This window comes from Platichthys flesus, chromosome 1, assembly GCF_949316205.1.
Source record: "Platichthys flesus chromosome 1, fPlaFle2.1, whole genome shotgun sequence".
NCBI lineage: Eukaryota > Metazoa > Chordata > Actinopteri > Pleuronectiformes > Pleuronectidae > Platichthys > Platichthys flesus.
Genome location: NC_084945.1, coordinates 10,769,862 through 10,796,729, shown reverse-complemented (window position 1 = coordinate 10,796,729; position 26,868 = coordinate 10,769,862). Strand labels below are relative to the sequence as shown.

General features: G+C 43.9%; 1 protein-coding gene across 5 annotated transcripts; it reads left to right on the top strand.

The window, feature by feature from the left end:
- The first annotated feature begins 7,524 nt into the window (after positions 1-7,524).
- On the top strand, positions 7,525-24,168 carry bdnf (brain-derived neurotrophic factor). 5 transcript variants are annotated; one of them, XM_062393349.1, is made up of 2 exons: positions 7,525-7,653; positions 22,679-24,168. In XM_062393349.1, exon 2 carries the CDS (start codon positions 22,700-22,702, stop codon positions 23,504-23,506), a length of 807 nt encoding a protein of 268 aa, XP_062249333.1. In that variant the 5' UTR covers positions 7,525-7,653; positions 22,679-22,699; the 3' UTR covers positions 23,507-24,168. The 5 variants fall into 5 exon arrangements, with proteins under 5 accessions (XP_062249333.1, XP_062249296.1, XP_062249307.1 ...); XM_062393312.1 differs by lacking the exon at positions 7,525-7,653 and adding an exon at positions 8,069-8,452; XM_062393323.1 differs by lacking the exon at positions 7,525-7,653 and adding an exon at positions 9,312-9,669.
- Positions 24,169-26,868: the final 2,700 nt, after the last annotated feature.

Genomic DNA, 26,868 nt, shown 5'->3' with positions numbered 1-26,868 from the left:
GTCAATAATTTGACAGCTTCTTTTTAATGTTCGACAACACCTTAGTACATTAAAGCTCAGCTGGGTAATCCTTTCGAAAATCTAGCAAGGGCAAATGCCCCATCTGCCTGCTGAAGTGACCTTGAGCAAGATACTGAACCCCGTGATGCCCCTCGTAGAGAAAGTGCTGCCCACAGACGTGAAGTTTAACTTTAAGGAATCAGTCAGAAAGCACAAATAACAGCACTTATAATATCTCCTCCCACTATGTGCACGCTTCTCCCTCAACTGCATGTGGGAGCGAGGCATGCTTCACTGCTGACACACACAGGGGCTCCGCTGCCAGATGACAGGAAACTGCACTTCCAGGCTGACGCGTCAGTTTGATAAGGAAAACACGTGGCTCCAGACTCCAAATGTGGCCCTCAGTCTTTGTCTCTCATGGCAAACACACACACACACACACACACACACACAACTCAGACACACACACACACACACACACACACACACACACACTCTCTCTCACTCTCACTCTCTTTCATATACTCACTTTACATAGGTCTCTCCCCCCCCCCTCCTCTCTTTCTCTCCAATGATTAAAAAAACAGATCCAGCTTATAACTGCAAGTTAGTCAGACACCCACACTCATTTGCAGTGAAAGGCAAATGACCCTGGTGATGAGTCATTGCATTCACTCACAGACTCGCTTTTTTCAATACACTGAAATCTCTTAAGGCAAAGTGAGGCAGTGGTTCTTGCCATGATGCCTCAGGTGTTCCTTCACGTTATTCTCTGATTTAAAGAAGAAGAAGAAGAAGAAGGAGAGGGGGCTAAATAGCCCAGTGTCATTAAAATCCATTAAAATCAGACCGCACTCTTAGTCACACACACACATAACAATTAAAAAGGGCTCCTTTCTCCAGTTACCATACTGGGCTTTTACTAATATTTGCAGCCAATCAATTGTTAAGTCCTCCTTAGAAATTAGTCTTAAAGGTGTAAATGTGTCATTATTATGAAAAGAGTCTATAATAAAGACTGGCAGGAAGTACAATAGCTCTGTAAGGCAGCTAGAACCTGCTGTGATAATAGTTATGGTGACAGGGAAAACGGTATTATTCATAATGCATTTTCATAAATTAACTAAAGCAAATATATTATGTGTCGGACTTATAAATTACACAATATCTCAGTAAAGAATATGTTGGTTTCCGCTGTAATTAACATGTTTTTTCTTTTTTTTTTTTTGGTACATTTTCATTAAGTGAGATATTTTATTTTTTGCAGATTTATAAATGATGTGGAGCTTTGAATCTGTAAAACCATCCAGATTACAACAAACAAAGATTAGAGCAATGTCTGTAAACAACATATTCTAATTAAAAAAAAAGTAAGTAATCATTACTAAGAAAAATTACGTTTGGGGCAAATACCCTGAAATAAGCATCTTGGAAAAATATTTAATCCGTTTTAGAGACGATTAGACGATTGATTCATTGATTGACAGATTTTTTCAGGTATTAAGTGAATGTCTACGTTATGAAATTTTGATCAGACAAAGAAAAAAAATCTGAAAACATCAACTTGTCTCTTCCGGACACTGAAATGGACATTATTTCATATAAATTTCACAAAACATTAACTGAGACAACAATCAATTAAATGATAATGGAAATAGCCATTGGTTGCACAAAAAAAAACAATAAAAATGCTTTTAAAATTTAGTTTGTTTAGTTTGTTTCAGTTTGTAGTTGGATGACGAAAAAAGGAGCCGCACAGTTGTTTGTGATTCAGGTGTGTGTAATTGTGAGTCAGTTTGTGTGGGCAGTAAAACTACTTTCTCCGTATATTTATTTCTTGGCATACGGAGAAACTTTCAAAGTGATTTATTTCACAGACATGTAAAAGATGCAGGTGACAGATGTTGATAGAAATGGAAAAAAACAAAAAGGACAAAGATTTCCTGAGGCAACTGTGAAACGTGTCCACTCTGACCGCAGTTTGTACGAGAGGAAAAAAAAACAAAAAAACTGAATGAACCTGAGACTCATTTTTGGGCATTAGGCCTGAGGGCTGCAAGTGTTATCTGGCTGCATCAAGTTTACTTTGTTTAAGAAAAGAAAGAATGGTGGAGGGGTGTATGGGGGAGGGAGTGTAATGGGAGTCTTTAACGGGGAGTAAAAGGGACTGAAAGGATTTTGATCCAGTGATATTATATATCTGTTCTGGTCAGGGCAGACAAAAGCTCACAGCAAACCACCAGAGAGCAAAGCATGTCATGTGAATAGTATGTCTTCTTTGCAGTGTTGTACATCCAAAGGCTTTGTGCGTCTGAATTTGGCTGGTAGAAGGCACAAAGGAGGCAGTTTGTTCGCCCCTGACAAGTGTGCTTTTATTTGCAGCGGCCCTTTGATGTATAGAGAAACTTTGGCTGGGGTATCCTTCGCAGACAAATGCACCAGAAATCCCACTCCTTTGTATTATCCTTAACAATCCCCTCACCATTCACGGCAAAGCTTTTATTCCCTTTAAGACCTTTATTTTAAACTTTGTGCCTACTGTCTGTCTGTCAACTGTAATGGGGGAATCTCGTTTGACTGTATTGTACCTGGAGGGGGTTCGGGTAGCAAGGGGAAGTGGAGTTTTTGGGCCATGTAGTTCAGATATGAAAAAAATATCACCTGACCAAGTTACGAAGTTTGTCATTTGTAGTCGAGAGTTGTAGAAACTAAAAAAAACATCTCATTACGCATTAGCGTTTCTGGAGCTTTTAGGTTAAAATGAGAATTTTTAAAAGAATAGAGCAACATTTGGGGCTGTATACTCACGTACTTGTTTTGTCATAAGTTATCATATCGTTAATGCAACCGTCAGGAGCTAGCTAGCCTAGCTTAGCGGAGTTAAGTTAAAAGTTACAATATCCACTCACCAGAACATCCAAAGTGATCTAATCGTCACTTTATGTCTTAATGTTAATTTTTTTTATTCAAACTTTTTACAGTGTATTTTAGGATATTACCTTACTTTCACTTATTGTCATTCAGTTTGAATATGTGAAAACTCCATAACCACATCAATACTGTGGCTGTCATTTATATCATCATTAGAGAGTTTGAATACTTTAACCTTAAACTTTAACCTTAAAAGTTTTACTTTCAGAAGAACAATCTGTTTAAGTGCATGTAGATAAAAACTCAATGATCGATGTTTTAGCAAACCATAGACTTTGAAAATTGTTCCAGATATAGACAACACACCTCTCACCAACTTACCAGTTCATTCCGAACCACAATATCAGGTGTGATGGTGCCTCAGACGACTCCCCAGACCAACGACCACAGAGGTTGTCTCGGTCCGGGAAGTGGCTTGAAGGATTGCTTGCGGTCTTTACTTCTAATTACATAATATTTGAAATGAATCAGTTAATTCATTTTCCTAATTGAGAGGGAAAGACTACAACCCGCTGAATTGACAACACGCCAACAATCAACATCAAGTGTAGGCAGACGCAGCCCAGGGGATCCTGTCCAGACGCACCGTGCGCATGTCATGCAAAACGTCTGTGGTCCTCGAGCTGAATTGCAACGTGAAACCCAAACTAACTGGATCAAATGCAACAAAGAAGTGAACCCTGATCCGGACTTCAAGCTGTGAAACGCCCTAAAATCATCCATATAACAAGACGAGGTGAGGAGACTTCACGCTCCTGGGAGCTTCCCAGTGAACTGTCACAGTCTTACACTGGTGTCATTGAACAGTTGGGACTTCAGTGACTCTGTCCAACAGCATTTTGACAGTTGCTGTTGAGGCCTAGCACGGTGTTACTTGCCCACACAGCTTTCGTCAGCCAGTCCAGGGATTTGAACTATCAGCCTCCAAGTCACAGTCCTCCGCCTCCTCTGCTGCTACCGCTGTTGATGTCCTTTATATCAGACGACAGTAAAAACAGCTCAAACACGGCTTCATTTTTGGAAACCATCATGTCGTCCATCTTTTTATAAAGTCTAGTCCAGGGTTTGAATATTTATGACCGAAGACACTGAGGCGTAAAACTCCAAATCCAGAATTAAATTAATTTTTATTGTCTCTCCTTTTCCTCGTAGAGTTCAGCAGAGAATCTGGGAAGCAGAGACAATCATGCAATGTGAACATCTCTGCCAGCGTGTGTTACATATATGTGCTGCATTGAAGGTCAGTGCCTCACACTTCCACTGTGCAATATTTGGCCGATCATGAAGGGGCTACCATTCGCAGAGTTGCCGTGCATGCAAAATTTCAGGTCACCACTACTGGGAACTAATAATGCCTTTGGCTAAGCAACAAGATGCAAATACGTCTATTCAAATTCACACCACTCCATACACATTTGAGTTCACACAAACACTCACACAACAATCCCATCTTGCTGCACCGCGCTGCACAATTACACTGCACAGCATTCATTCATGTCGCTTTCCTCGGGCGATATTTGATCCGAGACCAGTTTGGATCCATATTCCTGTGTTCAAAACGTATCCAAGGTGTTCTACATAATTAAAATCTCATTTCTTATGTTTGCTCGCCTTGTTGACCAGTGCTGTGTGGCAGCCTCCCAGCCCGGTGGCAGGCCCAGATTACCTGTCTCACCCAGGCAATCATAAAGCTAATGGCAGACAGGCAGCATCCGCCACTCCGGGCTGTCGGGAGGTTAGTCAAAGTTAGGAGATCAATGCACTTACATGTCACACCCAGAGGTCTACATTTCTCCCCTCAGGCACTAAAAGACAGTGTTTACATAGTCCCTGGGTGTTTTACTGGTGAAGGAGGGCCGGGAGAGGACGGATCACACTGTACGCGGAAAAGACAGATAGAAACCCCTCAATATCAGGGCCAGCACGTTGGCTTCAATTTCAAGCCCGCTCCGAGCCACCGGGGCTGCCCAGATATCATCCATCCCTACACTGTCCATCACTCTATACATAGAACGGCAAAATTAGCACAAATGCAGCACTCGCCATCATCGTGAAGTATGGCGGCGCCGGGGCGATTATTTACGGGGCTGCATTACTTTCTGAAGACCTGAGCTCTGAGTCACCCACCGAACCTGATAATTAATTCCACACTCCGCAGAAATATTATGAAGCCGTTCGGCAGAATGACAGATGGACAGCATGAAGCACGTTGTCAACAGGGTAACTGGATTAAGCTGTTGTGACTCCTTCATTTGATTTTTTTTTAAATCGTGTTTTTATGTCAGTGAATCAAGACTTTGCACGGGAGGCCGTTTCTCTTTTTCTTCTACAATCTACACTTAGGAGAGACAAGAGGTGCAGCAGATGGATTTGCTGCTGTGTAATCAGAGTATTTGTTTTTTTCTGTCTGCTCTTTTGTTTGTCCCAGAGCTCAACTTCCTGTAGATACAAGAGGTATGAGAGGGGGGAGATACACTGGGATCTGACAGTAAGAGATAACCTGCCATCAGTGGGCCTTCTATTTTTAACAGCAGGTGCTAGTAACACATGACACGGGGCTCTTGTTATCAATATTCATGGAACAAAGATTAAGACAGAGTAATGATACACACCGCCCCGACTGGATCCATCCTCGCCTAATAGTTGTCATTATGGCGAGGGGGAGGAAAGTGCTGATAGACTAAAATTTTAGGCTGGCTGTTTGCATTTTAGTAATGATTCCAGAGACCAGGCAGGGCACAAATGTGATTAGCAGATGTAAACATGGAGCTATGGTGGCTGCAGCGTAGAAATGGCTTCTTTAGCGGGGGATTTTGTGCAGTTGTCATTTGAAAGGATGGAGTCTGGATTCATTTTCAGACTTGGGAGAGGTTGGATGAAATCACACAGGATCTTTAAGGCAGGTTGCGAGCATGGAAGAAACGATGAAGAGCTTTTTCTTATTTCACACTTTTACTTTGCTGTGCTTACTGATCATCGATATCTATATCAATCCCAGTCTCTTTTCACAGGCCACATAGATCTTCAGTCGTGCACTTTCCTCTCCGACTTTGCCCCGCAGTGCAACCCCGTCGGCGTCGCACTCCCTCTGCCAAAACACAGTCCACTCGACACGAAAAAGTTCTGAGAGTATACGCTCAACAAGAGGTGAAGTATCTTGGCACACCACAGAGCAAAATGCCATGCAATCATATGCAGCCCAGGGGATGCAATGATTGATCTGTGACCTCGGGAGTCAGCCATAAGATATCGTGGTGGAGAGTGCGGGGGAGGGCATGGATAGTGGAAAAGGGACGAGCATGAGTCAGTAACCGAGTCTGCGAAAAGCTGTGGGAGCAGAGGAAGTGTTAACAACATCATAAGTAGGAGCAAGTCAAGTAACCACGTCAGGAGGCAGAAAGGACCGAGAGTAGGACGATGGTAGGAGTCCGAGAGGTGATGGGGACACGCACATCCTGAGCCTTTAATCGTGTCAGGCAAATGAAGTGGGATTTTTCGACCACAGCATGCTGTGTAGCCCAGCTGATATGTGTTACCTCTCTCTCTACGTCACTCTGTTTTTTTTTTTATCAGTATAGCCTGTAATGAGTGGCAACCGTGTGAAAAGCCTACATTATGAAGAGGAGGGATTTCAAGGATAATAATCAATGTGTGACTCTCCGGCTCAGCAGCACTTGTTGACTGTATGGTATATGGGAAAGTGCATATTTTCCTGTTAAGTGATAACCATATGGTAAATACATGCTTCTAATTTTAATCGTATTATGCCATCTTGTGTCTTTACGACAGAAATGTGTCGACGCAGGCTGCAAAGAAATGACATTTTTCTTGCCACAGGCATTAGATGACAGAGTACATGCGTAGTCAGACCAAATTAGAACCAACTTAATTTGCCAAGGAAAGACTTTTGAATGTGTTGGAAGTTTTGCCACAATATTGATGAGTGACAGTGACAACAACTTGAATCTTCTCTCTCTGATACAGAGTTTTCTTTTTCTTTTTTTCCTTCAATCACACAAGTGCGTCCATCAGTGTATGTATGGTGACAAAGGGAGTGTTTTCACGCATGATTCACAGATACAGAGGCAGGAGGCAAACCGTGCCTCATGCAGGGCAGCGGGGTCTGAATGCCAGAGTTGCCTAAAAAACACTTCGACGAGCAGCTTTTTTTGTGTTTGCCAGAGAAAGTCCAAGGATTTGTCAGCTATTGTCTCCTTGCAGACGCACGCCTCCAGGTTCCAATAACGCGCCTGCCCACGCAGCGTGATTTCCATAAACTATGACAAAAAAGTAATTTATACCACGAGGATGACACTCGGTTGTTTGTCTTTTTCCCTTCTCCCTCCTCTCAAACACTCGAGAAAAGTTTTTGGGGATGCTGGCAAAGAGTCAGGCGAATATCACCTATTACTCATGTTACTTAGTACATTTGGGGCTTCACTTGCAAGCACAGCGCTTCGTCACTGCATAACAATCAGATGGCTGAGTGTCTGCAGAGCAACTGATGGAATTTTACTGAAAACAGATTTCGCCTTTGAACTTCCAGATATTCTTGATCGAAAAAAAGAGTATATACAGTCCCCGGCTCTGCTGCTGCTGCTCGCTGTGTGACTGCGGCTCTGGTGGACGTGGATTAACTTTTCTCCTGTGTGTGATTTCGGCTGGGTCTGTTTTTTTTTGGTGGGGAAAGAACGCAACACTTTACCAGAATTTGACTACGTGAGTATACATGTGTATGTATATGTGGTGCAGCCAAGGCAAACAAAGGGGGCGCGTGGGGGGTGGGGGGTTTGTTGGACTGTGGTGGTGGTGGTGGTGGGGGGGGGGGCTTTTTGAGCAGCAACAAGTTCCTGGAGAACTTGACAGGCGAAACACAGGGGCGCTGTTATAATGTGCTATTTGTCTGGGTAAAGAAAAAAGGGCGACCTCGGTCTGTGCATTGCGCGCGTAATATGTAGGCATCTAAATGACCAGCTGTGCGAATGCGTAATAGGCCTATATGGCCCTTCGCCAAAGAGGGAGTCGGGTTTTTTCTTCACAAACACGTGAATACGGATCAGTCTCAGAAGTTTTCATGTCTCTTGTCATTGTTGCTCAGTGCCGATTTAAAGCTCTGAGCCGCTGAGCTCAGCCATCAGTCGCGGGGACTCGCATATCCCCGCAAACTTGGACTTGCCGTCGCTTATTTCAATCACGTAAGACCCCTAATGGCGTTGTCCGGGCGAGGGTGTTACGTATATGTGTTCAAGCTCTTTTCTGACAACGCAGCCTTGTTGATATTTGTCTCCTTACTGTAGAGCCGCCGAGGTGTTGCCTCGCACTGAGCAGAGTTTTAAGCACGGCCGATATTGCAAAGGGTTATTAGATTCATAAGTCAGGCGAAGTGGTGGGCGATCTACTGAGCACAGCAGAAGTTCTCATATGATGACTTCAAACAAGACACATTACCTACCAGCATCTGTTGGAGTGAGTGGATATTAAGACACTTGTATCTCCAGGACAGCGCAGGGGGAAAATGGTAAGTAAGCAATGGGAACACACGGCGCATTTTGAAAGAAGAAAGCGGGGTGATGATTATACCGGTAAATAGTCGTGGATGCTGTTTAGTCTGGCAACGCATTGCTGGAAGGGTTGGACTCAGTGGCTACTTGAGAAAGTCAGTGATCGAGACCCGTGTCTGGTTGAGGCTGATGTTGACAAGGCTGGTGTGAGGGGGGAAAAAGATTGTGAGGCATTTCTGGGCTGAGGATATGCCGGTACAGTGAGAGAGAGGTAAGGAAATATTACATTGTGTCTGTGCGCAATGTGTGGAGACTGGGATCGGGGGCTATAGGAGGGCTGTGCGTGTGTGTAAGCAGGGATGGCTTTATATTTTATGCATGTATGTATGTATGTATGTTCTTTATTTTGTACAGAGAGAAAAAAAGCAACATGTGCCACTCTGTGCCGTGACACTTGCCGTATACGCGTGGCAATGTAAGGAACAATGGGGGATCAGTGTGTTCACCAGCGGTGCCGGCTTGTTATTTGGCACCGACTATACGCTGGATTGAGCCGGCGTTTGGTGCTATAGGTGCTGTTATCTGGAAGGAAATGTCCGACTAACATGTGATCAAATATTAACAGGACTCGGTTTGGCAAGGGGGCGAATAATACACGTGACGAGACGCGGGGAATCGACAGCACAATCACAAAGTGGGCACTCAAACAAAAGTAGGCTATATAGATATTTTCGTGGCCCCCTCTTTTTTTAGTTCCCCCGGCTGCATGTGTGTGTGATGCTTTCAGCACGTTGGACAGAGGCACCGGAGTCGTGCGTGGACTAAAAAAACACCGAGTGGACGCCAACTCTCTTCCTCTCTCCTCTTCTTCCTTCCCAGTCCCCCAGTTTGACTTAAAAGAAAAGCCTTGGGATTGTTTTTTTGTTTTCAACTTTTGGTAAGCTTATTCTACAGGAAGCCTGTGGTGGGAAATAAAAGTGGGATTTTTTTTTCCAAAGAGAGATTAGTGCAAAATAGAAAAAGAAAAGCCAGAAGGAGCTTGCTTACGTTTTTTTGTTTTTGTTGTGAAAAGCAGAGCCAAAGTTTAAATGTGAGGTCTGGGGCTGTTTGCGCGCGGCACATCCTCTGTGCACTAACCCATAAGCCCCCCCACACTGCGTTAAACTTTTGGACATGCAAGTCTTGGCCGCGGAGATCTAACCACGCTGCGTAGTGGTTGTCAGCGCTTGTGAAGGTAAGAGCTCAATCCCATTGTTTCCATGTCATTCTTTTTGGTTCCTGTCGTCTTTTTTTATCCGCTGGGGGTTTTTTTTCTCCCCCTTTTTCCCTTTCTGGCTCCTCTCTCAAAAAATCAACTTATTAGAACCACAGCAGGCGGCGTGCATGCATCCTCCTCGCCCCGGCACGGCGTCAAAACGTGGGGCACCGGTGAGCGAAATAACCGAAATGAAACCCGATCCAGGTGATCCCGTAGATATTTTGTGTTCATTGTTTTCTAAAAGATGGATTAATAACCTAGATTAATTTTAAACATAAATATGGATGCGTGACATATCCATTCATTCATTCAGGGTTTGTGAGACACTGGGACTCGTGTTTTTCGTGCTTGGGATTTATTTCGCGTTTCCCTTTTTTTTCTGTTTCTTTTTGGAGTTTCCGAACAGTGCCTGCTGCAATATAATTTGCGTAATCGTTGCGTTGTGCCTAATCATGCTCGCTATATGGGACTTAAAGACGCTGCAGTGCTCCTTCCACGCGTGCACGAAATGGACTAGACTGGTGCTTCTATCCATCTATCTATCTTCCTTTCTTTCTTTCTATCCATCCATCTATCTTTCTATCTATCTATCTATCTATCTATCTATCTATCTATCTATCTATCTATCTATCTATCTATCTATCTATCTATCTATCTATCTATCTATCTATCTATCTATCTACCTCTCTCTCTTTCCATCCATCCATCGTTATTTTTCCATCTCTCCTTAGCTGTATGTTTTATGTTCTGTCTGCATATCAAACCCGCTTGATTTATGTTTTATTTTTTTAGTTATCGACCAAAAATAGCCCTATTCATACTCTTTACCCCCCCCCCCTCTCTCTCTCTCTCTTCCTCGCTCTCTCTCTCTCCACCTCTCTCCATCGCCCCCCCACCTCCCGTCATCGCCATCAAATCCCTTGTGTTTTTACTACGACCGCTCCACGGTTTCATTCATAAGGTGCTTTTCACTTCACCTGCTACCCTACCCCTCTCTCTCTCTTTTTTGTCCATGATGCACGGCTCCTGCTGCTGTGTGTGGGTACGCGCGTGTGTATCGACCTGTAAAACGCGCACATCGCATATGTGAGAATGATGATACAAATAATAATATTGATAATAATAACATTCATAGATTATTAATTGCACTGCAGCTCGTCGTCATGTGTTGAGCCTGTGTTGCTTTAGAGGAAACATACGAACAGCTGTGTGTTTGTGTGTGTCTGTGTGTGCGCGCGCGCGTGTCTGTGTTATTCCTGTGTAAAATTACAATAAAGATGGGCGTGGTCAAAGTGCATCCACTGACAGATGTTATGGCTGAATGTGATGGAGATGAGATGGCTTGATATGCAGTTGTGCGGGTGGCATCGATTCGGGTCTATCTTTATTTCTCTCTTTCTTTCTTGTTTGAAAAAAACCTGTCACGTGACGCTTTTCATATAGATGTAGATGATGATCACGCGGATCTGCTGTGGGATTTTATTCTCTGTGCGCTCCTGAAGGACTTGTAGCCTTGAAAAAAACCGTCCTGCACCGATGCAGAAGCGCTGGATATTGTCTATTTCCTCTCTCTCCCTCCCTCTGTGTCTGTCTCTCTCTCTCTCTCTCTCTCGCTCCCTCGTCTTCTTTTTCCCTGTCTCTCTCTCCTCTGGTCAAAGATTTCAGATTTCTCAGCCAAAACCGAGGAGAGAGAGAGAAAAGCCCCTATAACGCCCACTGTTTTTAATCAGGTCTCCTCTTACACGCTGCGTCCTCTAATAAATTCTCCCCCCCAAAAAAATACGTGTCCAGTAAATCCTGGAATTACGTTGAAATTATCTCTGCCGTCATTTATTTTTAAAACCTAACCCAGATCGCTTTCTGCACATTACAGCCTATTAGCCCTCATTTTATATGACAGTGAAACCTAAATAGATCATATTACTTACACCAGGCTGCCCGACATTCATAAAAAACATCCTTTAATAATAAAAGCGCTGCTGCGTCGCAATAACCTCCGTAATAAGACACGTTTCTTCCTTTTAAAAGCAACAAACCCGTTTATGGCTGAAATAATAGGCGATGAATAATTACTGCAACGAAACGGTGAAGGTTTTCGTTATTATAAGGTAAAAAAAAAAAAAACGTCAAGAAAATAATTCCCCCGAGTTGTTCAGAGACGGAATAGGAGATTTCTCGCGGAATTTGCTGATAAACGTGGTGTTTTCTCTGCAGATCGCCGGTTTACTGGCTGTATTTTTGTTATTATCATTATTATTATTATTTATTTTTCTCGACTGAGACGTGGGATTATGGTGTGGGCGTGGGCGTGTTGGGTGGAGGAGGAGGGATGAGCGGAGGCGGTTTAGGAGGGGTCTGTGGGGTGGCACGACACACTTTGTATGTATGAAGGTTTTTTTATAGCACTTTTCTGCAATGTACGTCAGCGGATCAGTCCTTAAATGGGGCTGCGCGCGTTTGTGTGCGGGCGTGCGTCTGCGTGCGCCCGCGCCTGTGTGCGTGCGTCTCCGCGTGTGTTATCTTTACCGAGAATCTCCCCCCTCTCTCTCTCTCTCTCTCTGTGTCTATGTCTCTGCTCTCTCTCTCTCCCTCTCTCTTTCTCTCTCTCTCTGTCTCTGCACTCTCAGCTCTGCAGAGTTGGGGTGGGCGTCAATAACAAACCTGATGGTAGGTTTCTCTGCAAAAAAAGATGAGATTCTATCGGTAGGCCTATTTCTTTAACGAAAAATATTTAATTTAGCACTAATAAAGATAACAGTAATAATACGCGAGGTTTTTCTTGAAAAAGCTAACGTGTGTTTTCTCTGTAAATGGCCTTTGTGTCTCATTTTCCCGTTGCGATCAATCCCTGCACTTTGGGAGCTAAATGGGTTTGGTAAAAATCTGGTTATCAATTAAGCTTGTTTTATTATAAATCGTCTATTTGTTTTTAATAAATGTCGATTTCGGATCGCGCTGTGCCCACATGAAATGTAATCATAACTATTTATCCAGGCTGGTGTCTGATAGAACTGATTAATATAGGCTAGTAATTATTTAGGGGGCTATAGATTGCGGAAATGTGGACTCACAGCGAGGTGCACGTCACGATATATTTAGAGCGAATATTAATCATCTTCATCATCATGGAGATGTAGGCTTATACCTTCACCGCTGCTGCTTTAGTCACCATCATCATCTTCATCACTGACACCTTCATCCAATTACCAGGCTTGTTTAAACAAGTTCTGGCAGGAGGCGAAGCCTTGAACCTTTTTTTCCCTCCTTAACCTTAAATTATCAGTTATACGTCACAGTGACGTATCTGATGTTTCACAGTGATGGATCCCACGATGAGTTATTAATAAGCAGTGACAGTTGATGGAGTTCATCTGACTGGAAATACTTTTTATGTGTCCGACCACTGCGGGACCACAAGCAATCATGATGCTCTGCGTGAGCGCGTGTGTGTCTGGACGCGCACGTTTGCGCGCATGTGTGTGTGAGGAAATGTTCGGTCATGCCGACAAACCATTGGAGTGTCTCTCGGCATGTGAATTTACAGCACCCAACTGAATACAAGCAACTTCCAGAAATCATGTGTGTATCAATATATTGATGAATTAAGCTCTTCAGAAATGGACTCAGGCTCAGATTGAGTTAGAACCTGGTCCAATGTGTAATTTCCGTCATTTACCTGTTAAAACTAATATCTGTAGTATCCGTGTATTAGCACATGGTGGCAGGATCTGTCACATGAAACCATTGGTTGAGTTTCCTGCAGCCTCCTTGTACACAGCAAATGAAAGGGAAAAAAATGCCCTTTTCTTTTTGTGTCCCTTGGAATTGGACAAACATTTCACTGTTTCCAGGTAATTTTGCTGCGTGATTAGTGTGTTTTCATTCAGCAGTGTTCAATAACCATGCAAAGGTTATTGATGCTGTGGGGATATTGGATTGTGGGGGGGAGGAAGAGGTGAGAGTGTGGGGTGGTTGGGGTGGTTGGGGGGGGGGGGGGGGGGATATAAGCCAAGAAAAGAGACAGAGAGAGGATTAATAGCCCGTGGAGTGATTTTCAATCTGTGCCACTGTAGAAATAATATATCATCTGTGTGAGGATATGGAAGGAGGAGTGCGTATATGTATGAAGCTTACGAGACTGGTCTTCTGTGCCTGTCTGATGATTACAATAAAGGTTATGGTCATCACAGGAGGGATGGTATTAACTCGGCCCTCCAGCATCTGATTAGAAAAGAAGTTTATGTTTACGTTCACCAGTCTGGAGTTCTTCTCAACTATGCTCCAGCTCGCACCTCGTCTTTTGTTTGACGTCATCCCACCTCATACAAAATGTTTTCCTCTCGGGGAGGAATGCAATTTCCCTTTCATCAAAATACCCTCGTCGCCTTCCTTTATCCCCAGTGAAAATGACATTTCACAAAATGTCATTTCGCCAAAGTTACATGGCTCCTCTCTTGCCCAAGGAGGCATAATTCCACTTGTTAAGTGAAGCTTTCAGCAGTGCGGACCTGTCAGCATCGTGCTGCATTTGGCAAGAGGAAGCCTTGAAAGGTTATACAAGTGTGTCGTGTTGTCAGCTCCTGTGGAGGTTTCTTTCTTTCTGCAGAACAAACGGAGAAAAGGTTGTGAGCAGGGAAGATGTGAGAGGAGAGCGACCCGGCTGCTACTGCACACATGTGATTTACACGTGTGCAGCCGTGAACCAGGTGATGAGAAGCTGTAGAAATTTGCCACACAACATGCAAAGACAAAAGGTTTCAACCGAACACCTTAGATGGTTTGAAGTCATTGTCACTGGCGCCGTATTGAGAAATCTTAAACCTAAAGAAATCGTACACCTCAGTTCCGATGACCTAGTGCTTTAGCAGTTCTCAGAAAGACTCCTGATTGCCAGGCCGGGGCCGTCGTGCCTCTGCTCGACCCTCAGTTGGATTCAGATGAGTCTGAAAGATCCTCACACTGCTCACAACTCCTCTGTGCTTGGATGTTTTACTAATTTCATTCACAAATTCAGTCCTTCAGGCCTCAGACACGTGCCGGCCCAAAGAGTCCTCTTGACACACCACCTTCAGTTGTGCAGTATTTGCAGGAATGAGAGGGACCATGTTGTTGTTTTTGCTCTTCTAATGAGATGCCAAGTGATTTATTTATGAATTACTTGTTTGGAACAGCCCCCTTGTGCAGTGTGCATTTTTTTCTATCCTCTTTGGAGTCATGTCGCTCAGTGATTGCTGATGCAACTCTTTGTCATCCAGAGTTTGCCCTCACCTCCTGTGGGCCTTCGGGGAGGGCTATATCTATCTTGGCATATCCCCGGGTGTGTTGGAGGTGGGAGTGACTCATTAAGCAGGTGTGTGCATCCACTCCCATACTGCTACATGCCAAACAAGAGCTCTCCAGCTCATAAGCTCGTGCAGGGAAGAATCATGATGGCAATAACGCAAACACTTCACAATAAATCTTTGCTCTGGACCAGGGCCAAGTCACAGGGATAATGAGCCGCTATTTCCCCATTATGCTCACTCTTGTATTCACCAGAGGTGGACTTTCCTAACGTTCATCACCTATTGAAAGGTTGTGGCACCACTGACATCTTTATTTGAATTCTACATTATATGGGGTTTTAATTGTCCCCGGTGAGGGGGAACTGAGTGTCAACAAGCCGAGCAGTTTGGTTCTCTGAGTGAGCTCTGTGTACGTAATTTGAACGCGTTTGTTTGGCTGACATTTGTTAATAATAACCTGTGAAGGCTGGTTACTTCATTGCAGAGCACTTGCAGGGGAGTCATCCATCTGTTGTGGCGATAGCTCACTTTAAAAACAAGGAGACGCACATTTGTTTCCAGTAAGTTCACGTCTCCGTGCGTCTCCAGTGCCCGTTGGCATCCAAATGTTTTAGCACCACTCACATGTTACAGCAGCAAAATGATAACACCTCCTCTGAGCTCATGTTCAGATGGTTTGGATTTGATAGAAATATACACACATTACTCTGGATACTTTACACACCATGTACACAGTAGACACAGTACATTATACACAGTGTACACCGTATAGGCTACGTGATCCACAGTGTAAGCAGTATACACAGCACGTTATACACAAAGTAAATTATACATAGAGCACATTATTCACAGTATACAGAGTACATTATACATATAGTACATTATACACTGTATACAAAGTAAATCATACACATATCAGAGTACATCATAGAAAGTATACAGTGTATATAGGATGATATTTTCTTGGGCTATATGAAGGATCTTTAAAATAGATGTAGGCAGACTCATACTGCCCAAAATGATGAAATAGCGAAGGTGTTCAAACACAAATCTATAACCTACTTTAGTCTCTTCCCTATGCCTCATTTTGATATAAATCACCTCGGCTCCTCACTACCTGCGTATTTTTATTTCCCTGAACATCTAATTTTACACAAATAGGGCATCTCTAAATGGCAGGCGGTGGATCACGACTTTTGCTGGAGATGCGCTGTTACGCAAAACCTTCCAAAAAAAGAACGAAGACAGAATACGCCACCTCTTTTGCTTCAGTGAGCGAATACGGAAGCGCTCAGACTGCTTTATATACCGGGAGACACTGTGGTGTTGATGCAGGCTGCGCGGTATGCGGACAAACCAACGCGCATAACGCACACTGGACGCGCATTAATAGTTCCGCCTCGGGGCTGCTTAAACAGGAGTTTGGTGGCGACCAGTCAGCCAGCGGCGGGTCACATGTTGCAGCGTCATTGTGTAGTAAAGTTACTGTAGTTGCAAAGAGGCTCCTCATTCCAGCTCCAGAGGTCTGTGGTCCCGTGGAGCTGCTGCTGCTGCTGCTGCTGATGATGAGCCGTTCCAGCATGCGACAACTTCAGCTTCAGACGATGATCTCCGAAGAAGCCGCGCAGCCATGGGAGTGCATTACCTCAGCCATGCAATTTCCACCATCAATAATTTAATCTATTTGCTCCAAAGCTGAAGAGATATCCTGAAGCTGGTCGGGAGGGCGCACGGGGAGGAAAATATCGCTTAAGTTAAATTACTCGGGGAGTTGTCCAAAACATCCCAGATGACACTACTGTCCTGTTGAATGGTCTGTTTTACGACTGGGCAGTGAGAGGTATGTGTTTGGTTTTTGCTCATTTGTTTATTTGTTTTACGCACGATTTATTGTAGTGTTTGTTTCAAGCACTTTGGCGGTTTGCTGTTGATTGGGGGTGAAAAGAGAAAGATGTGTATGCGAGTGTATAGACTATATGTGTGTGTGTGGGGGGGTTGTTGGGAGGGGGTGAGGATGGTGGCGGGGGTGGGGGGTTGTCTAAAAGTACCTCGATCAAGTCTGGTTATCCGGCGAGCAGACAGCGCCGCAGCCCGAGAGGGGATATGCGTAACCTTATCCTCCCGTTCATTAATAAAAAACGGGAGTTATTATGTTGATTGGGTTTCCAGTGGAGAGCACAGGCTCAGCAGATGTAATCTGGAGGAACACACACACACACACACTCACACACACACATATACACACAGTTGTTTCATCATGATTAGTGCATCCTGCAGCAAATGTGACTTGTGGTTATTAGTATTTTCTCGTATAAGTAGCGAACTGGAGACAATCCAGCGTGTCCCTGCGTCATGCGACAGCCACGTTTCAACATTTAACTTTATGCCCATGAACAAACTCTTTGTTTAGGGTGTTAGTCTATATATGTGCTCATCTAACCTCCACACACACACACACACACACACACACTGCAGACAGTTTTTTTGCATTGTTGTTCTGGAGAGGAGGGGGGGGAAACTTTGATGAACTCATTAAGACTTTATAGGAAACCCGAGAGCTAAACGCCCAGCGACGTCGGCCAACACACACACACACACACTCACACACACACACTCCTCGCACTGAATAACTTCACACCACTGGACAGAATGAAACGTGGATTAAAACAAAGTCCCATTTATAGCGTGGTGGGAGAAGTAAAAAAAACTGGCTCATGTGTAGCCGCTTTAGTTTGAGACTATCTTGTCCAAGAACCAGCTGCATGCACGAAGGCTGGATGAATGGTGGTGTTATGATGAGTTAATGATGTTCTTTCCGAAAAATGCAAATTGGAGCCAAATTTCTCCTCTGAGTTGTGACTAAATACCTTATAAGTCAAGTTTATGGCCAATTTACAATTACGCACAATAACGAAATGCTTGTGTGTCCTGGAAAACCACGCAGGTTATGTTTTTTCTATCCATCTATCTCTCTGTCTGTCTCTCAGTCTGTCCCTCTGTCTGTCTGCCTGTGTGCCTGTCTAGATATCTATCTATCATTCTGTCTCTCTATCTCCAGGAGGGAGGGAAAGGGAGATGGGTGGAGGGCAGAAAAAAGAAGGAGCTCTCATTATTACACGGTCTCACACGACATCTAGTGGATATGTGGGGGGACTGCAGCCGCCGTTGATGTGCAGCTGCAGGGCTGCTGGTGTGACTTCGGTTGTCAGTTTTTTTTAGATTTAGTGATCCGTGGGCTCAATTGGACACGAGGGAATAACAAAAATCCACATTAATGCAATGTAATGTGGAGCTTTGCACATAAAAGGCCTTACATTAGCATCAGTTGTGAATCTTACCAAGCTGCATGTGTTTCCATTGTGCACAGTGCTGGGAGGGACTAAGTGTGGGAAGCATAAATCACTCAGCAGCCGGCTGAACCCCTGGCTTTCTGTGGCGGTGCTCGGCCTAGAGGCTGCAGGTATAATCCCTCAGTAATGCTCATCTATTACTAAACGTGCTCTGAACCGGTGTCAGATTGAAAACAGATCTCTGAGAAGACGCAAGCTTCCACATGTGTCAGCCATTATACTGCAGACAAATCCGAATGCCTTAGTTAAGTGCTGCACATTGTGGCGCATGGGGGGGGTCCCTCGGGGAGAAGAAAATGTTTCATATCATGTGCCGCATGTGTTTCTTTCAAGCTGAGTATTTGGCACACGTTGGACATGACAAAAAAGTCGTTGCTAGGTAAATAACTCGGGCCCGACTGCACATTGAGCAGGAATCAAAGACGCATGCCCACCCGGGAGAAGTGGTGCAGGCATGAGAACAAATGTTCCTGCAGGTCACACATTTCTAATAAAACGAGGCTAGAGCATTTCTCCATCTCCCACCTCCCCCCCTCGTCTTATGTTTATCTCGCCCTCTAACTGTTTCTAAGACGTCGTTGATGAGGATGAAGCCGTAAAGTGCGCGGATATGTGGAGGGAGACCGGGGGAACATTAGTGAGTGTGGAACAACACGGGCCCTACCTGTCCTTTCATGCTTTAGAGGAACTTTTCAGCGTCTGTCAAAAGGAGACATTTATCACTTTAATCCCCACCTGGCGCACAGAGTAAACGCGCAGGGTAAGTTACAGATCCGAGCCATACAGGCGCGCTCTCAAAGCAGATGAACAGGTGGTCATCCGGAGACGTCAAACAGTAGACACACACTCACTCACCTGCTTCTATTGTTGCCGTGCACTAGGTGTGTTGTCATGAATGAAAGGCGTATTTGAGAAGCGGCCGGGCCTCCTTTCATCCCCACTCCAGGTTATCAGCGGAGTATTCATGGCTGAGCGGATGGATGTTTGTTTAGAGTGAGCTCTTTTATGCGACATGTTTTGATAGTTGTTATGAAGCCGACTTTCATTTCCAAAATGCACATTCTGAACCGTCTAGCACCACCACCGCCTCACGTTGGACGCGTTCACCAGCGGGTCGAGACGGTGCGCAAACTCCAAAGGAGTCGATTCTGCTGCAGACATTCCTCCATATGTTGCCCCCCTCTCCTGCTTCCATATTCCTGCTCATTGTGTTAACTCACTTTTTCTTTTTTTTATTAACTGCGAAATCCAGCAGTGCTCATAAACTCTCTCTCTTTCTTCGCTGGATGTATAAAACAAAGAGCAAACCAATCGGTTGTCACATTTAGCCCGTGGTAGATATATAAGCCAGAGCCTCTCCGCCGGTCCCATAGCAATTAAATGATTCATTGGCTTTATCGCATTTTAACAGGATGTTGATTGAGAGCATGAGCCATATTGATTGTCCTGATGGAAACAGGAAATCACAGAGATAGAAATAAAATCATTTGTTGTTCCCGGTGTGAGGATACCCGGGGGAATGGCATGCAATTGCACACCGTTGAGTGGCATTACCCCCGCCCCCCCCCCCTCCACCCCGTCCATCCCTCCATCCCTCTCCCCTATGGAGACCTGGAAGAGACGTCATCTGTGGTTGTTATGCTGCGAAATGACGCTGGCACTCTCTCTCCACCCCCTGCTACTGCAATATTACCCCTGTGGTCTGTTACGGAAGATGCAGCACTCCTCGTCTGCACCATTTCCAGCATGAAGTTTGACGCCTGACAGTAATCAGCCCTCTTTGCCGTCATCTCCCTCGTGTGGAATGAAACCATTTGATGCTCATAATAATATCAGCCCTAAATGCATCCTACGCGTAAAAGCTCGTGACTGGGGGCCTCTCATCCCGTAAACCTACACACCTTTTCTTTTTGTGTGTGTCTGTGTGTGTGTGAGTGTGCTGGGAAGCCGGCACAGAAAATCCTCTTGCATAGAAGCAAAACCTCAGCAGCACTGCGGGGGTCTTCATTTTTGCAGTAAACATGGGCTTTTTATTGACAATATTTAATAATCATATGACATATAATCAGCTACCAATTCACTGCTTTGTCCTCATTGTTGTGTGAGTTGGTGACACACACACACCTTCCTCCTCACATCTCCCCTGCAAACACACACCAGCCAGCCCCTCCCTATGCACCCCCCCCCCCCCCTCCCTCATAACACGCACACTCTCACACTCACGGAGGAGCGCGTCACCGAGCTCGGGGAATGAGTGGCTCATTAAGAAGAAGGATGTGATATTTTGAAAAGAGACTGCGAGACTCCCAGCACATCTATTTTTAGAGCAGATATCTCTATGGCAGTCGCCGTGGTGTTGGTTAATTGCGGCCACGGCCCCAGATACCAATTAAGAGCGAAACAAATGCATTTTAAGGTGCAGGGGTTTTACGCTCCTCCCTGTACTGTAAAGGTCCATTCTGAGTGGGGGCAGGAGAGTGTGTGTGCGGGTGTGTGTGTGTTTTCTGCTGGGTGTGTTTTCCTGTATCAGGTTGGGATATGCAGAGTGCAGTCAAAGCCTCGGCCGGGCTATTTTTACATGAGCCTCAGTGGAAAGCGAGATCTAGATTTTCTTTTTCATTATGGTTGCCTTTATATCTCTGGCCGTTGGATGTCTACCGATTCACTGACTTCTGTGAATCCTAGTGCTCCACCAAGGTAAGGGATGCGTATATGTGCTCAGGCGACTCGCCGGTTAAGGATGTATGTTCAGTGTTTCGGTTCCACCTGGCTCGTCCTTTTCTTTTCATCCCCCCTCCTCCTCCTCCTCCTCCTGCTTCTCCTTGGCGGTGCTGTGCTGATCTTGTGAGCTGCTCGAGACTGGTACTTTACAGTGCGGGGAGAGTGTGACACATCTTTCTGTCATTCACTTCCCTTCCTGACATCCTTTCCAGTTCATCCTGCGGTGCTCTCGCCATCCACCTGCCAAGAAAGCACACAAACAGTGTCCCTCAGCGAACGTCCTGCTTCCCATTCACGACTCTGAGGTCTATTTTCGAGCACAGAGCGATATATATATATATATATATATTTATTATTTAATTCCCCCCCCCCCCCCCCCAGAAATAATACTGCAGCACCGTTTGTCTGAGCTGACTTGAACACAACATCTCCCACTAAGGCAGTGTGCGAGTGCTGCATGTTCACTGTGTGATGCTAATGGCGATTTGGTTCGTGGGGCAAAGTCAAAGACAAAAGACAAAACCTGAGCTCTTCAAACAAGTAGAACAAACAAAGGAATACAAAAGTAACCCTATGCAAACACATGTCTGAATACAGACAGCTCACATGGTTGGAAGCCCAAAACACATCTATTATTTTCCACCTGTCCAATTTTTAAATCCAAATACAAACTAAGAATGCATGTAACTGCTTGCCCTAATATACAGGAAGTCTAGGACTATGGAAATCAAACATGTCGTAAATAAAGTTTTTAAAAAATTGAGGGGAAAGACTTCAAACCTGACCATTCAATGGTTCAGACAGTTAGAGATGGAAGACAAGTTTGCCTAAGATATGATAACATAAGACAAGATAGGATAGGATAGGATAAGATAAGATAAGATAAGATAAGATAAGATAAGATAAGATAAGATAAGATAAGATAAGATAAGATAAGATAAAATAAGATAGGGTAAGGTAAGGTAAGATAAGATAAGATAAGATAAGATAAGATAAGATAAGATAAGATAAGATAAGATAAGATAGGATAGGATAGGATAGGATAGGATAGGATAGGATAGGATAGGATAGGATAGGATAAGATCCGACAGGATGGGATAAGATAAGACAAGAATGAAATTTGTCCTGACTATAAAACTACACATCCTTTCACCCTGTAGAAATAAACCAAACAGTTTACAGTTTAACACACCAGTAAAAAGAGGCTCATAAATAATATCAAGCCTGAGAGGATCTATTCGTGTGATTTTTATCTTTTGTAATAAACAATCCCTCTGATGCTCCACACAGCTTTTTCGTGCGTCGCTGCCAACGAATGAAAATCCAAGCCAGACCTCACATCGGAACAGAACGATTACAGTTTGCAAACAGTTTGCAAACACTGACGACACTGCGCCAATATCAGTTTAATAAAAACATTTTGTGATTTCTTTTTTTTTCAAAGCTACTGGCTCTCTTTTTGGCTTTCAAAGAAAGATGAGAGGGTGTTAATAAGAGGAGAGGCTCACATGCTGCATTATTGAACAAGTATAAGCTAACTTCATTGAAGATGCTCTTTGACTAACTGTTTCGTTGTCTCTCTCCCCGTTCTCCTCCCCTCTTGTTCTCTGTCTTTGTCTCCTCCTCTAGTTCCACCAGGTTAGAAGAGTGATGACCATCCTGTTCCTTACTATGGTTATTTCATACTTCAGTTGCATGAGAGCTGCGCCCCTGAGAGACGCCCCGGGCATGCGGGGCCATCGGACGGAAGGCTACTTGGGCGCTGCTGCGACGGCCGCACGAGGCCATGGGACTCCACAGAGTGGTGGGCCAGGCCAGCGTGGGGAACTGCCCTCGCTCACAGACACGTTTGAGCAAGTGATAGAGGAGCTGCTGGAGGTGGAGGGCGAGGCGGCACAGCTGGGACAGGGGCCTGATAAGAGCCAGGGAGGTGGGGGCCCATCCTCTGTGGTCAACGCGGAGAGCAAGGATGTCGACCTGTACGACTCACGGGTGATGATAAGCAACCAAGTGCCTTTGGAGCCGCCCTTGCTCTTTCTCCTGGAGGAATACAAAAACTATCTGGATGCCGCTAATATGTCCATGAGGGTGCGGCGACACTCCGATCCCTCACGGCGTGGAGAGCTCAGTGTGTGTGACAGTATTAGCCAGTGGGTGACAGCTGTGGATAAAAAGACGGCAATAGACATGTCTGGGCAGACGGTTTCCGTCATGGAAAAGGTCCCTGTCCCCAATGGCCAACTGAAGCAATACTTTTATGAGACCAAATGCAACCCCATGGGGTACACAAAGGAGGGCTGCAGAGGAATAGACAAGCGGCATTATAATTCCCAATGCAGGACAACCCAGTCCTACGTGCGAGCGCTAACCATGGATAGCAAAAAGAAGATTGGCTGGCGGTTTATAAGGATAGACACTTCATGTGTATGCACATTGACCATTAAAAGAGGGAGATAGTGTATAAAATGTATAGATTTTATTGAAGAGTTTAAAAAAGAGAATAAAGAGAAAATATCTATTTGTATATATACATAACAGGGTAAATTATTCCGTCAAATGAAAATTTTATGGACTGCATGTAAAAAAAGATGAAGTTTATACAGTAAAAGTGATACTACAGTCTATTTATTGAACATATTCATGACCTTGTAAACAATTAAAAAAAATCTGATCAGTCATTTGCGCCCAGTTTAAATTACTATATCACATTGTGATTTGTTTACGTTGCCAAGAATTTGAAAAAATGAAGGAAAAAAAAAAACAGGCAAGGAATGAGAGAGGACGGTTCCATCTTCAAAAGCTTGCATGCTGCTTCAATTGTGAATCGAGAAATTCTCCACTAACGAAAAAAAAAAAGGATATGATGCTGACCAAAAAAAACATTCCGTTTACATATTCAGCAGAAAACACCTTTCCTCTCAAGTAATTTATCTGTTTACTGTTCTAAACTTCTCAAGGTAATGTTGAAATTACATACTATGTCAAGGTGCTGTTGTCAAAGCTTTGCTGTTTATTTTTTTATCCCCACCAGAGGACAAGATATATATAAAAAAATTATATATATATATATATATATAAAATTTATTCATTGACATGTTTCTGGGTTAATAATATTCATTTTGTATGTTGTGAAGTTGTTTGCAATATTAAACTGAAATATTTGAAGAAATAAAAATGACTATAGGCAACTGAAAAACAAAATCAATGTCGATAAAGTTTCAACAGTGCATTTTTAGGTAGGATAAACTTTATTATACAGGATGGCAGGCAGGAACGAGGAGGCCTGGCACACACATACACACACATGAACGTGCATAAACTCTGCTCCATGAAAAAGAATGGAGTTGTTTCACATCGTTCTCACGGTAAAGAAATAACATATTCCAGCAAGGGACTGATTATATTGGGTAATATGTGGGGAAAGCAATACAGATGGCATTTTGGGTGGAGACGTTGTATATTCAGGAGCTTTTACTGTTATGTTAAGGAGGATCAAAGTAGAAAGTGCTATCAAACCACTCATTGCTCCCACCAGCACATCACTTGACGACAGACTTATGGAGTTTGATTCTTAGGTATTTACACACAGCTGTTCACAGCTTTATTGATCTATTATTAATATCATGACTCCAGCTGCAGTACAAGAATTCAGAGACACAAAAAAACACCTTCACATGCAAGCATGGACAGGTACAAGTAGGCTAGGGGTGCAGAGGGATTATGCCTGAGTTTTGACAGTGGTGGACTTCCCCCACACACACATTTGTGTACATTAAAAACATATACGCCCACCTTTTATGTAATAAGTGCACGATAATCCCATTTCTAAATCTCTTACAAAAGAACTATCATCACAGGTTTTGCGCGGCAGAACATTCACTGTGGTCCCGAGGAGAAGCCATTCGAGGTTACCGGTTTGTTGTCGGAGTTATGAAACACAGACGCGGCCTCATATCAATACTCCCTCCAGCACACTATAACTTATTGCATTACATCATTACATAGACAGAGCCCCGTGCTTGCCAAGTCTACATGCCACAGTTTGAGGCTGCATCAAGACAACAATAAAATCTGGTTGACTTCACTTCCGCACTAACTCAAATGATCACATATTTCAGCGGTGATACATGAAAACGCAGAAACAAGACCATCAGTTACTGCAGTGTTTGTGGTTGGTCTGATCCAACCTCCTAATTTTACTTCTCCTTCATCAACCTGAAGGTAAGTGTGACCTCTGCGGAGAACCAGATCGGGCACGTTGGGAGATTTGAGGGGAAACAGATTGCTGAATAGAGGAATCTTTTTTTGTGAGTGGAGAAAGGGATGCTCCACTTTCTCCTCTGCTTTATCTGGATCTTCCCGAGAAGCCCGAGACGGAGATGCTGCGAGTTACTTTTATAGTACAAAAGTGGAGGATAAACACGGAGTCGGAGGAAGATGACGAGCACGCAGTATCTCAGATGACCCACTCTCATAAATCTCCAAACAAAGGGTACTTAGGTTTCTCATCATGGCCGCACAAGCCAAATAAGAAAGAAGATTACCCTAAGTCATTTTATTGTCCTACGGGAAGAGAAGCAGCCATAATTCCTTCCTCCTCAGAATACAGAACACTAAATCAAACCTTCTGGGACGCATTTTAGACGAGGTTCTCTGAGCTGCCCCATTTATCATGAGCAGACATATTGGGGTGTTTTTGTTGAACAAAGCTTAAGTAATAGAAAACTTTATCTTCCAATTACTTCAGAGAGGAACAGTGACTGGTGAAATCACCAGTTGTGTGTGAGCCAGGGTGAAGTCTATGTTTACATGCCAGACCATATTGCATGTGAACAGGTCTTCAAGTATCATTCAGTAATTCCTTAAGCCTACGACTTTTTTCTAGGAAAGAAAATAAAAATCGTGAGCAAAACAAGCACTGGACCTTTTAGGGCAAATATGGCTGCTGCATCCGGCCACACCCCACTCAGTGACATCACATCAGGTAGATTTCATCAGCTGTCATAAGGCTCCAGAGAGTCCTCTCCAACTGGGTGTGGTCAGAACACAAGTGACTCTGTATAGTTAGAAATATTCAGGCCACACAGAGCAGTGCAGCAGCAGACTGCTACAGCCTCCAGATGTGCAGCAGCCAACCAGCAGAGAGCAGTAGAGAGGTGAACGTCCCAGGTGACAGCCAGAGAAGCTTCTTGCTGCTTCCTGGTCAACAATACACATAATACATAAAGGAAAAATTCCTTAAAAGGATGAGAACAGCAGCTGAATGAATGGTCCTCTAGGGAGAAAGTGTGACAAATTTCTCCCTGGTGGAGACCAATAAACTAACCTAACCTAACACACATACTATTGTTGGGTTCATTGATTGCTGAATAGTGACACAAAACTGGGATCACACACCCGATGACATTTTTCCTGGATGCTGGTCAATAAGAACACTGAGTGAATTGAACACGAGACACAAGGATGAGCACTTCACATTCTCCAGGTTCAATGTCTTCAGTAAACCGAATCAAGTAACAGAAATATCCAACTTTTAATATGAATTGTTATTATTATATTACATTAATAGTTATAAACAGTATAAAGAATGAACTATATATCATCAAGAATAGAAAAAACTTTGATTTGTCCACCACACAATGCCATGGATAGATGTCACAATTCGAGCGGACAGTAACTTTAGGAAAAAAAGCAGCACGCGAAGATCGAGAAGTACCAAGGGCTAAAAAAACTGCTGGAACCGATGAGGAGGGTGAAACTCAATGTGATACATGTGGTTGTAGGAGCATTAGAGGCTGTGACCCCCAAACTAGGAGAGT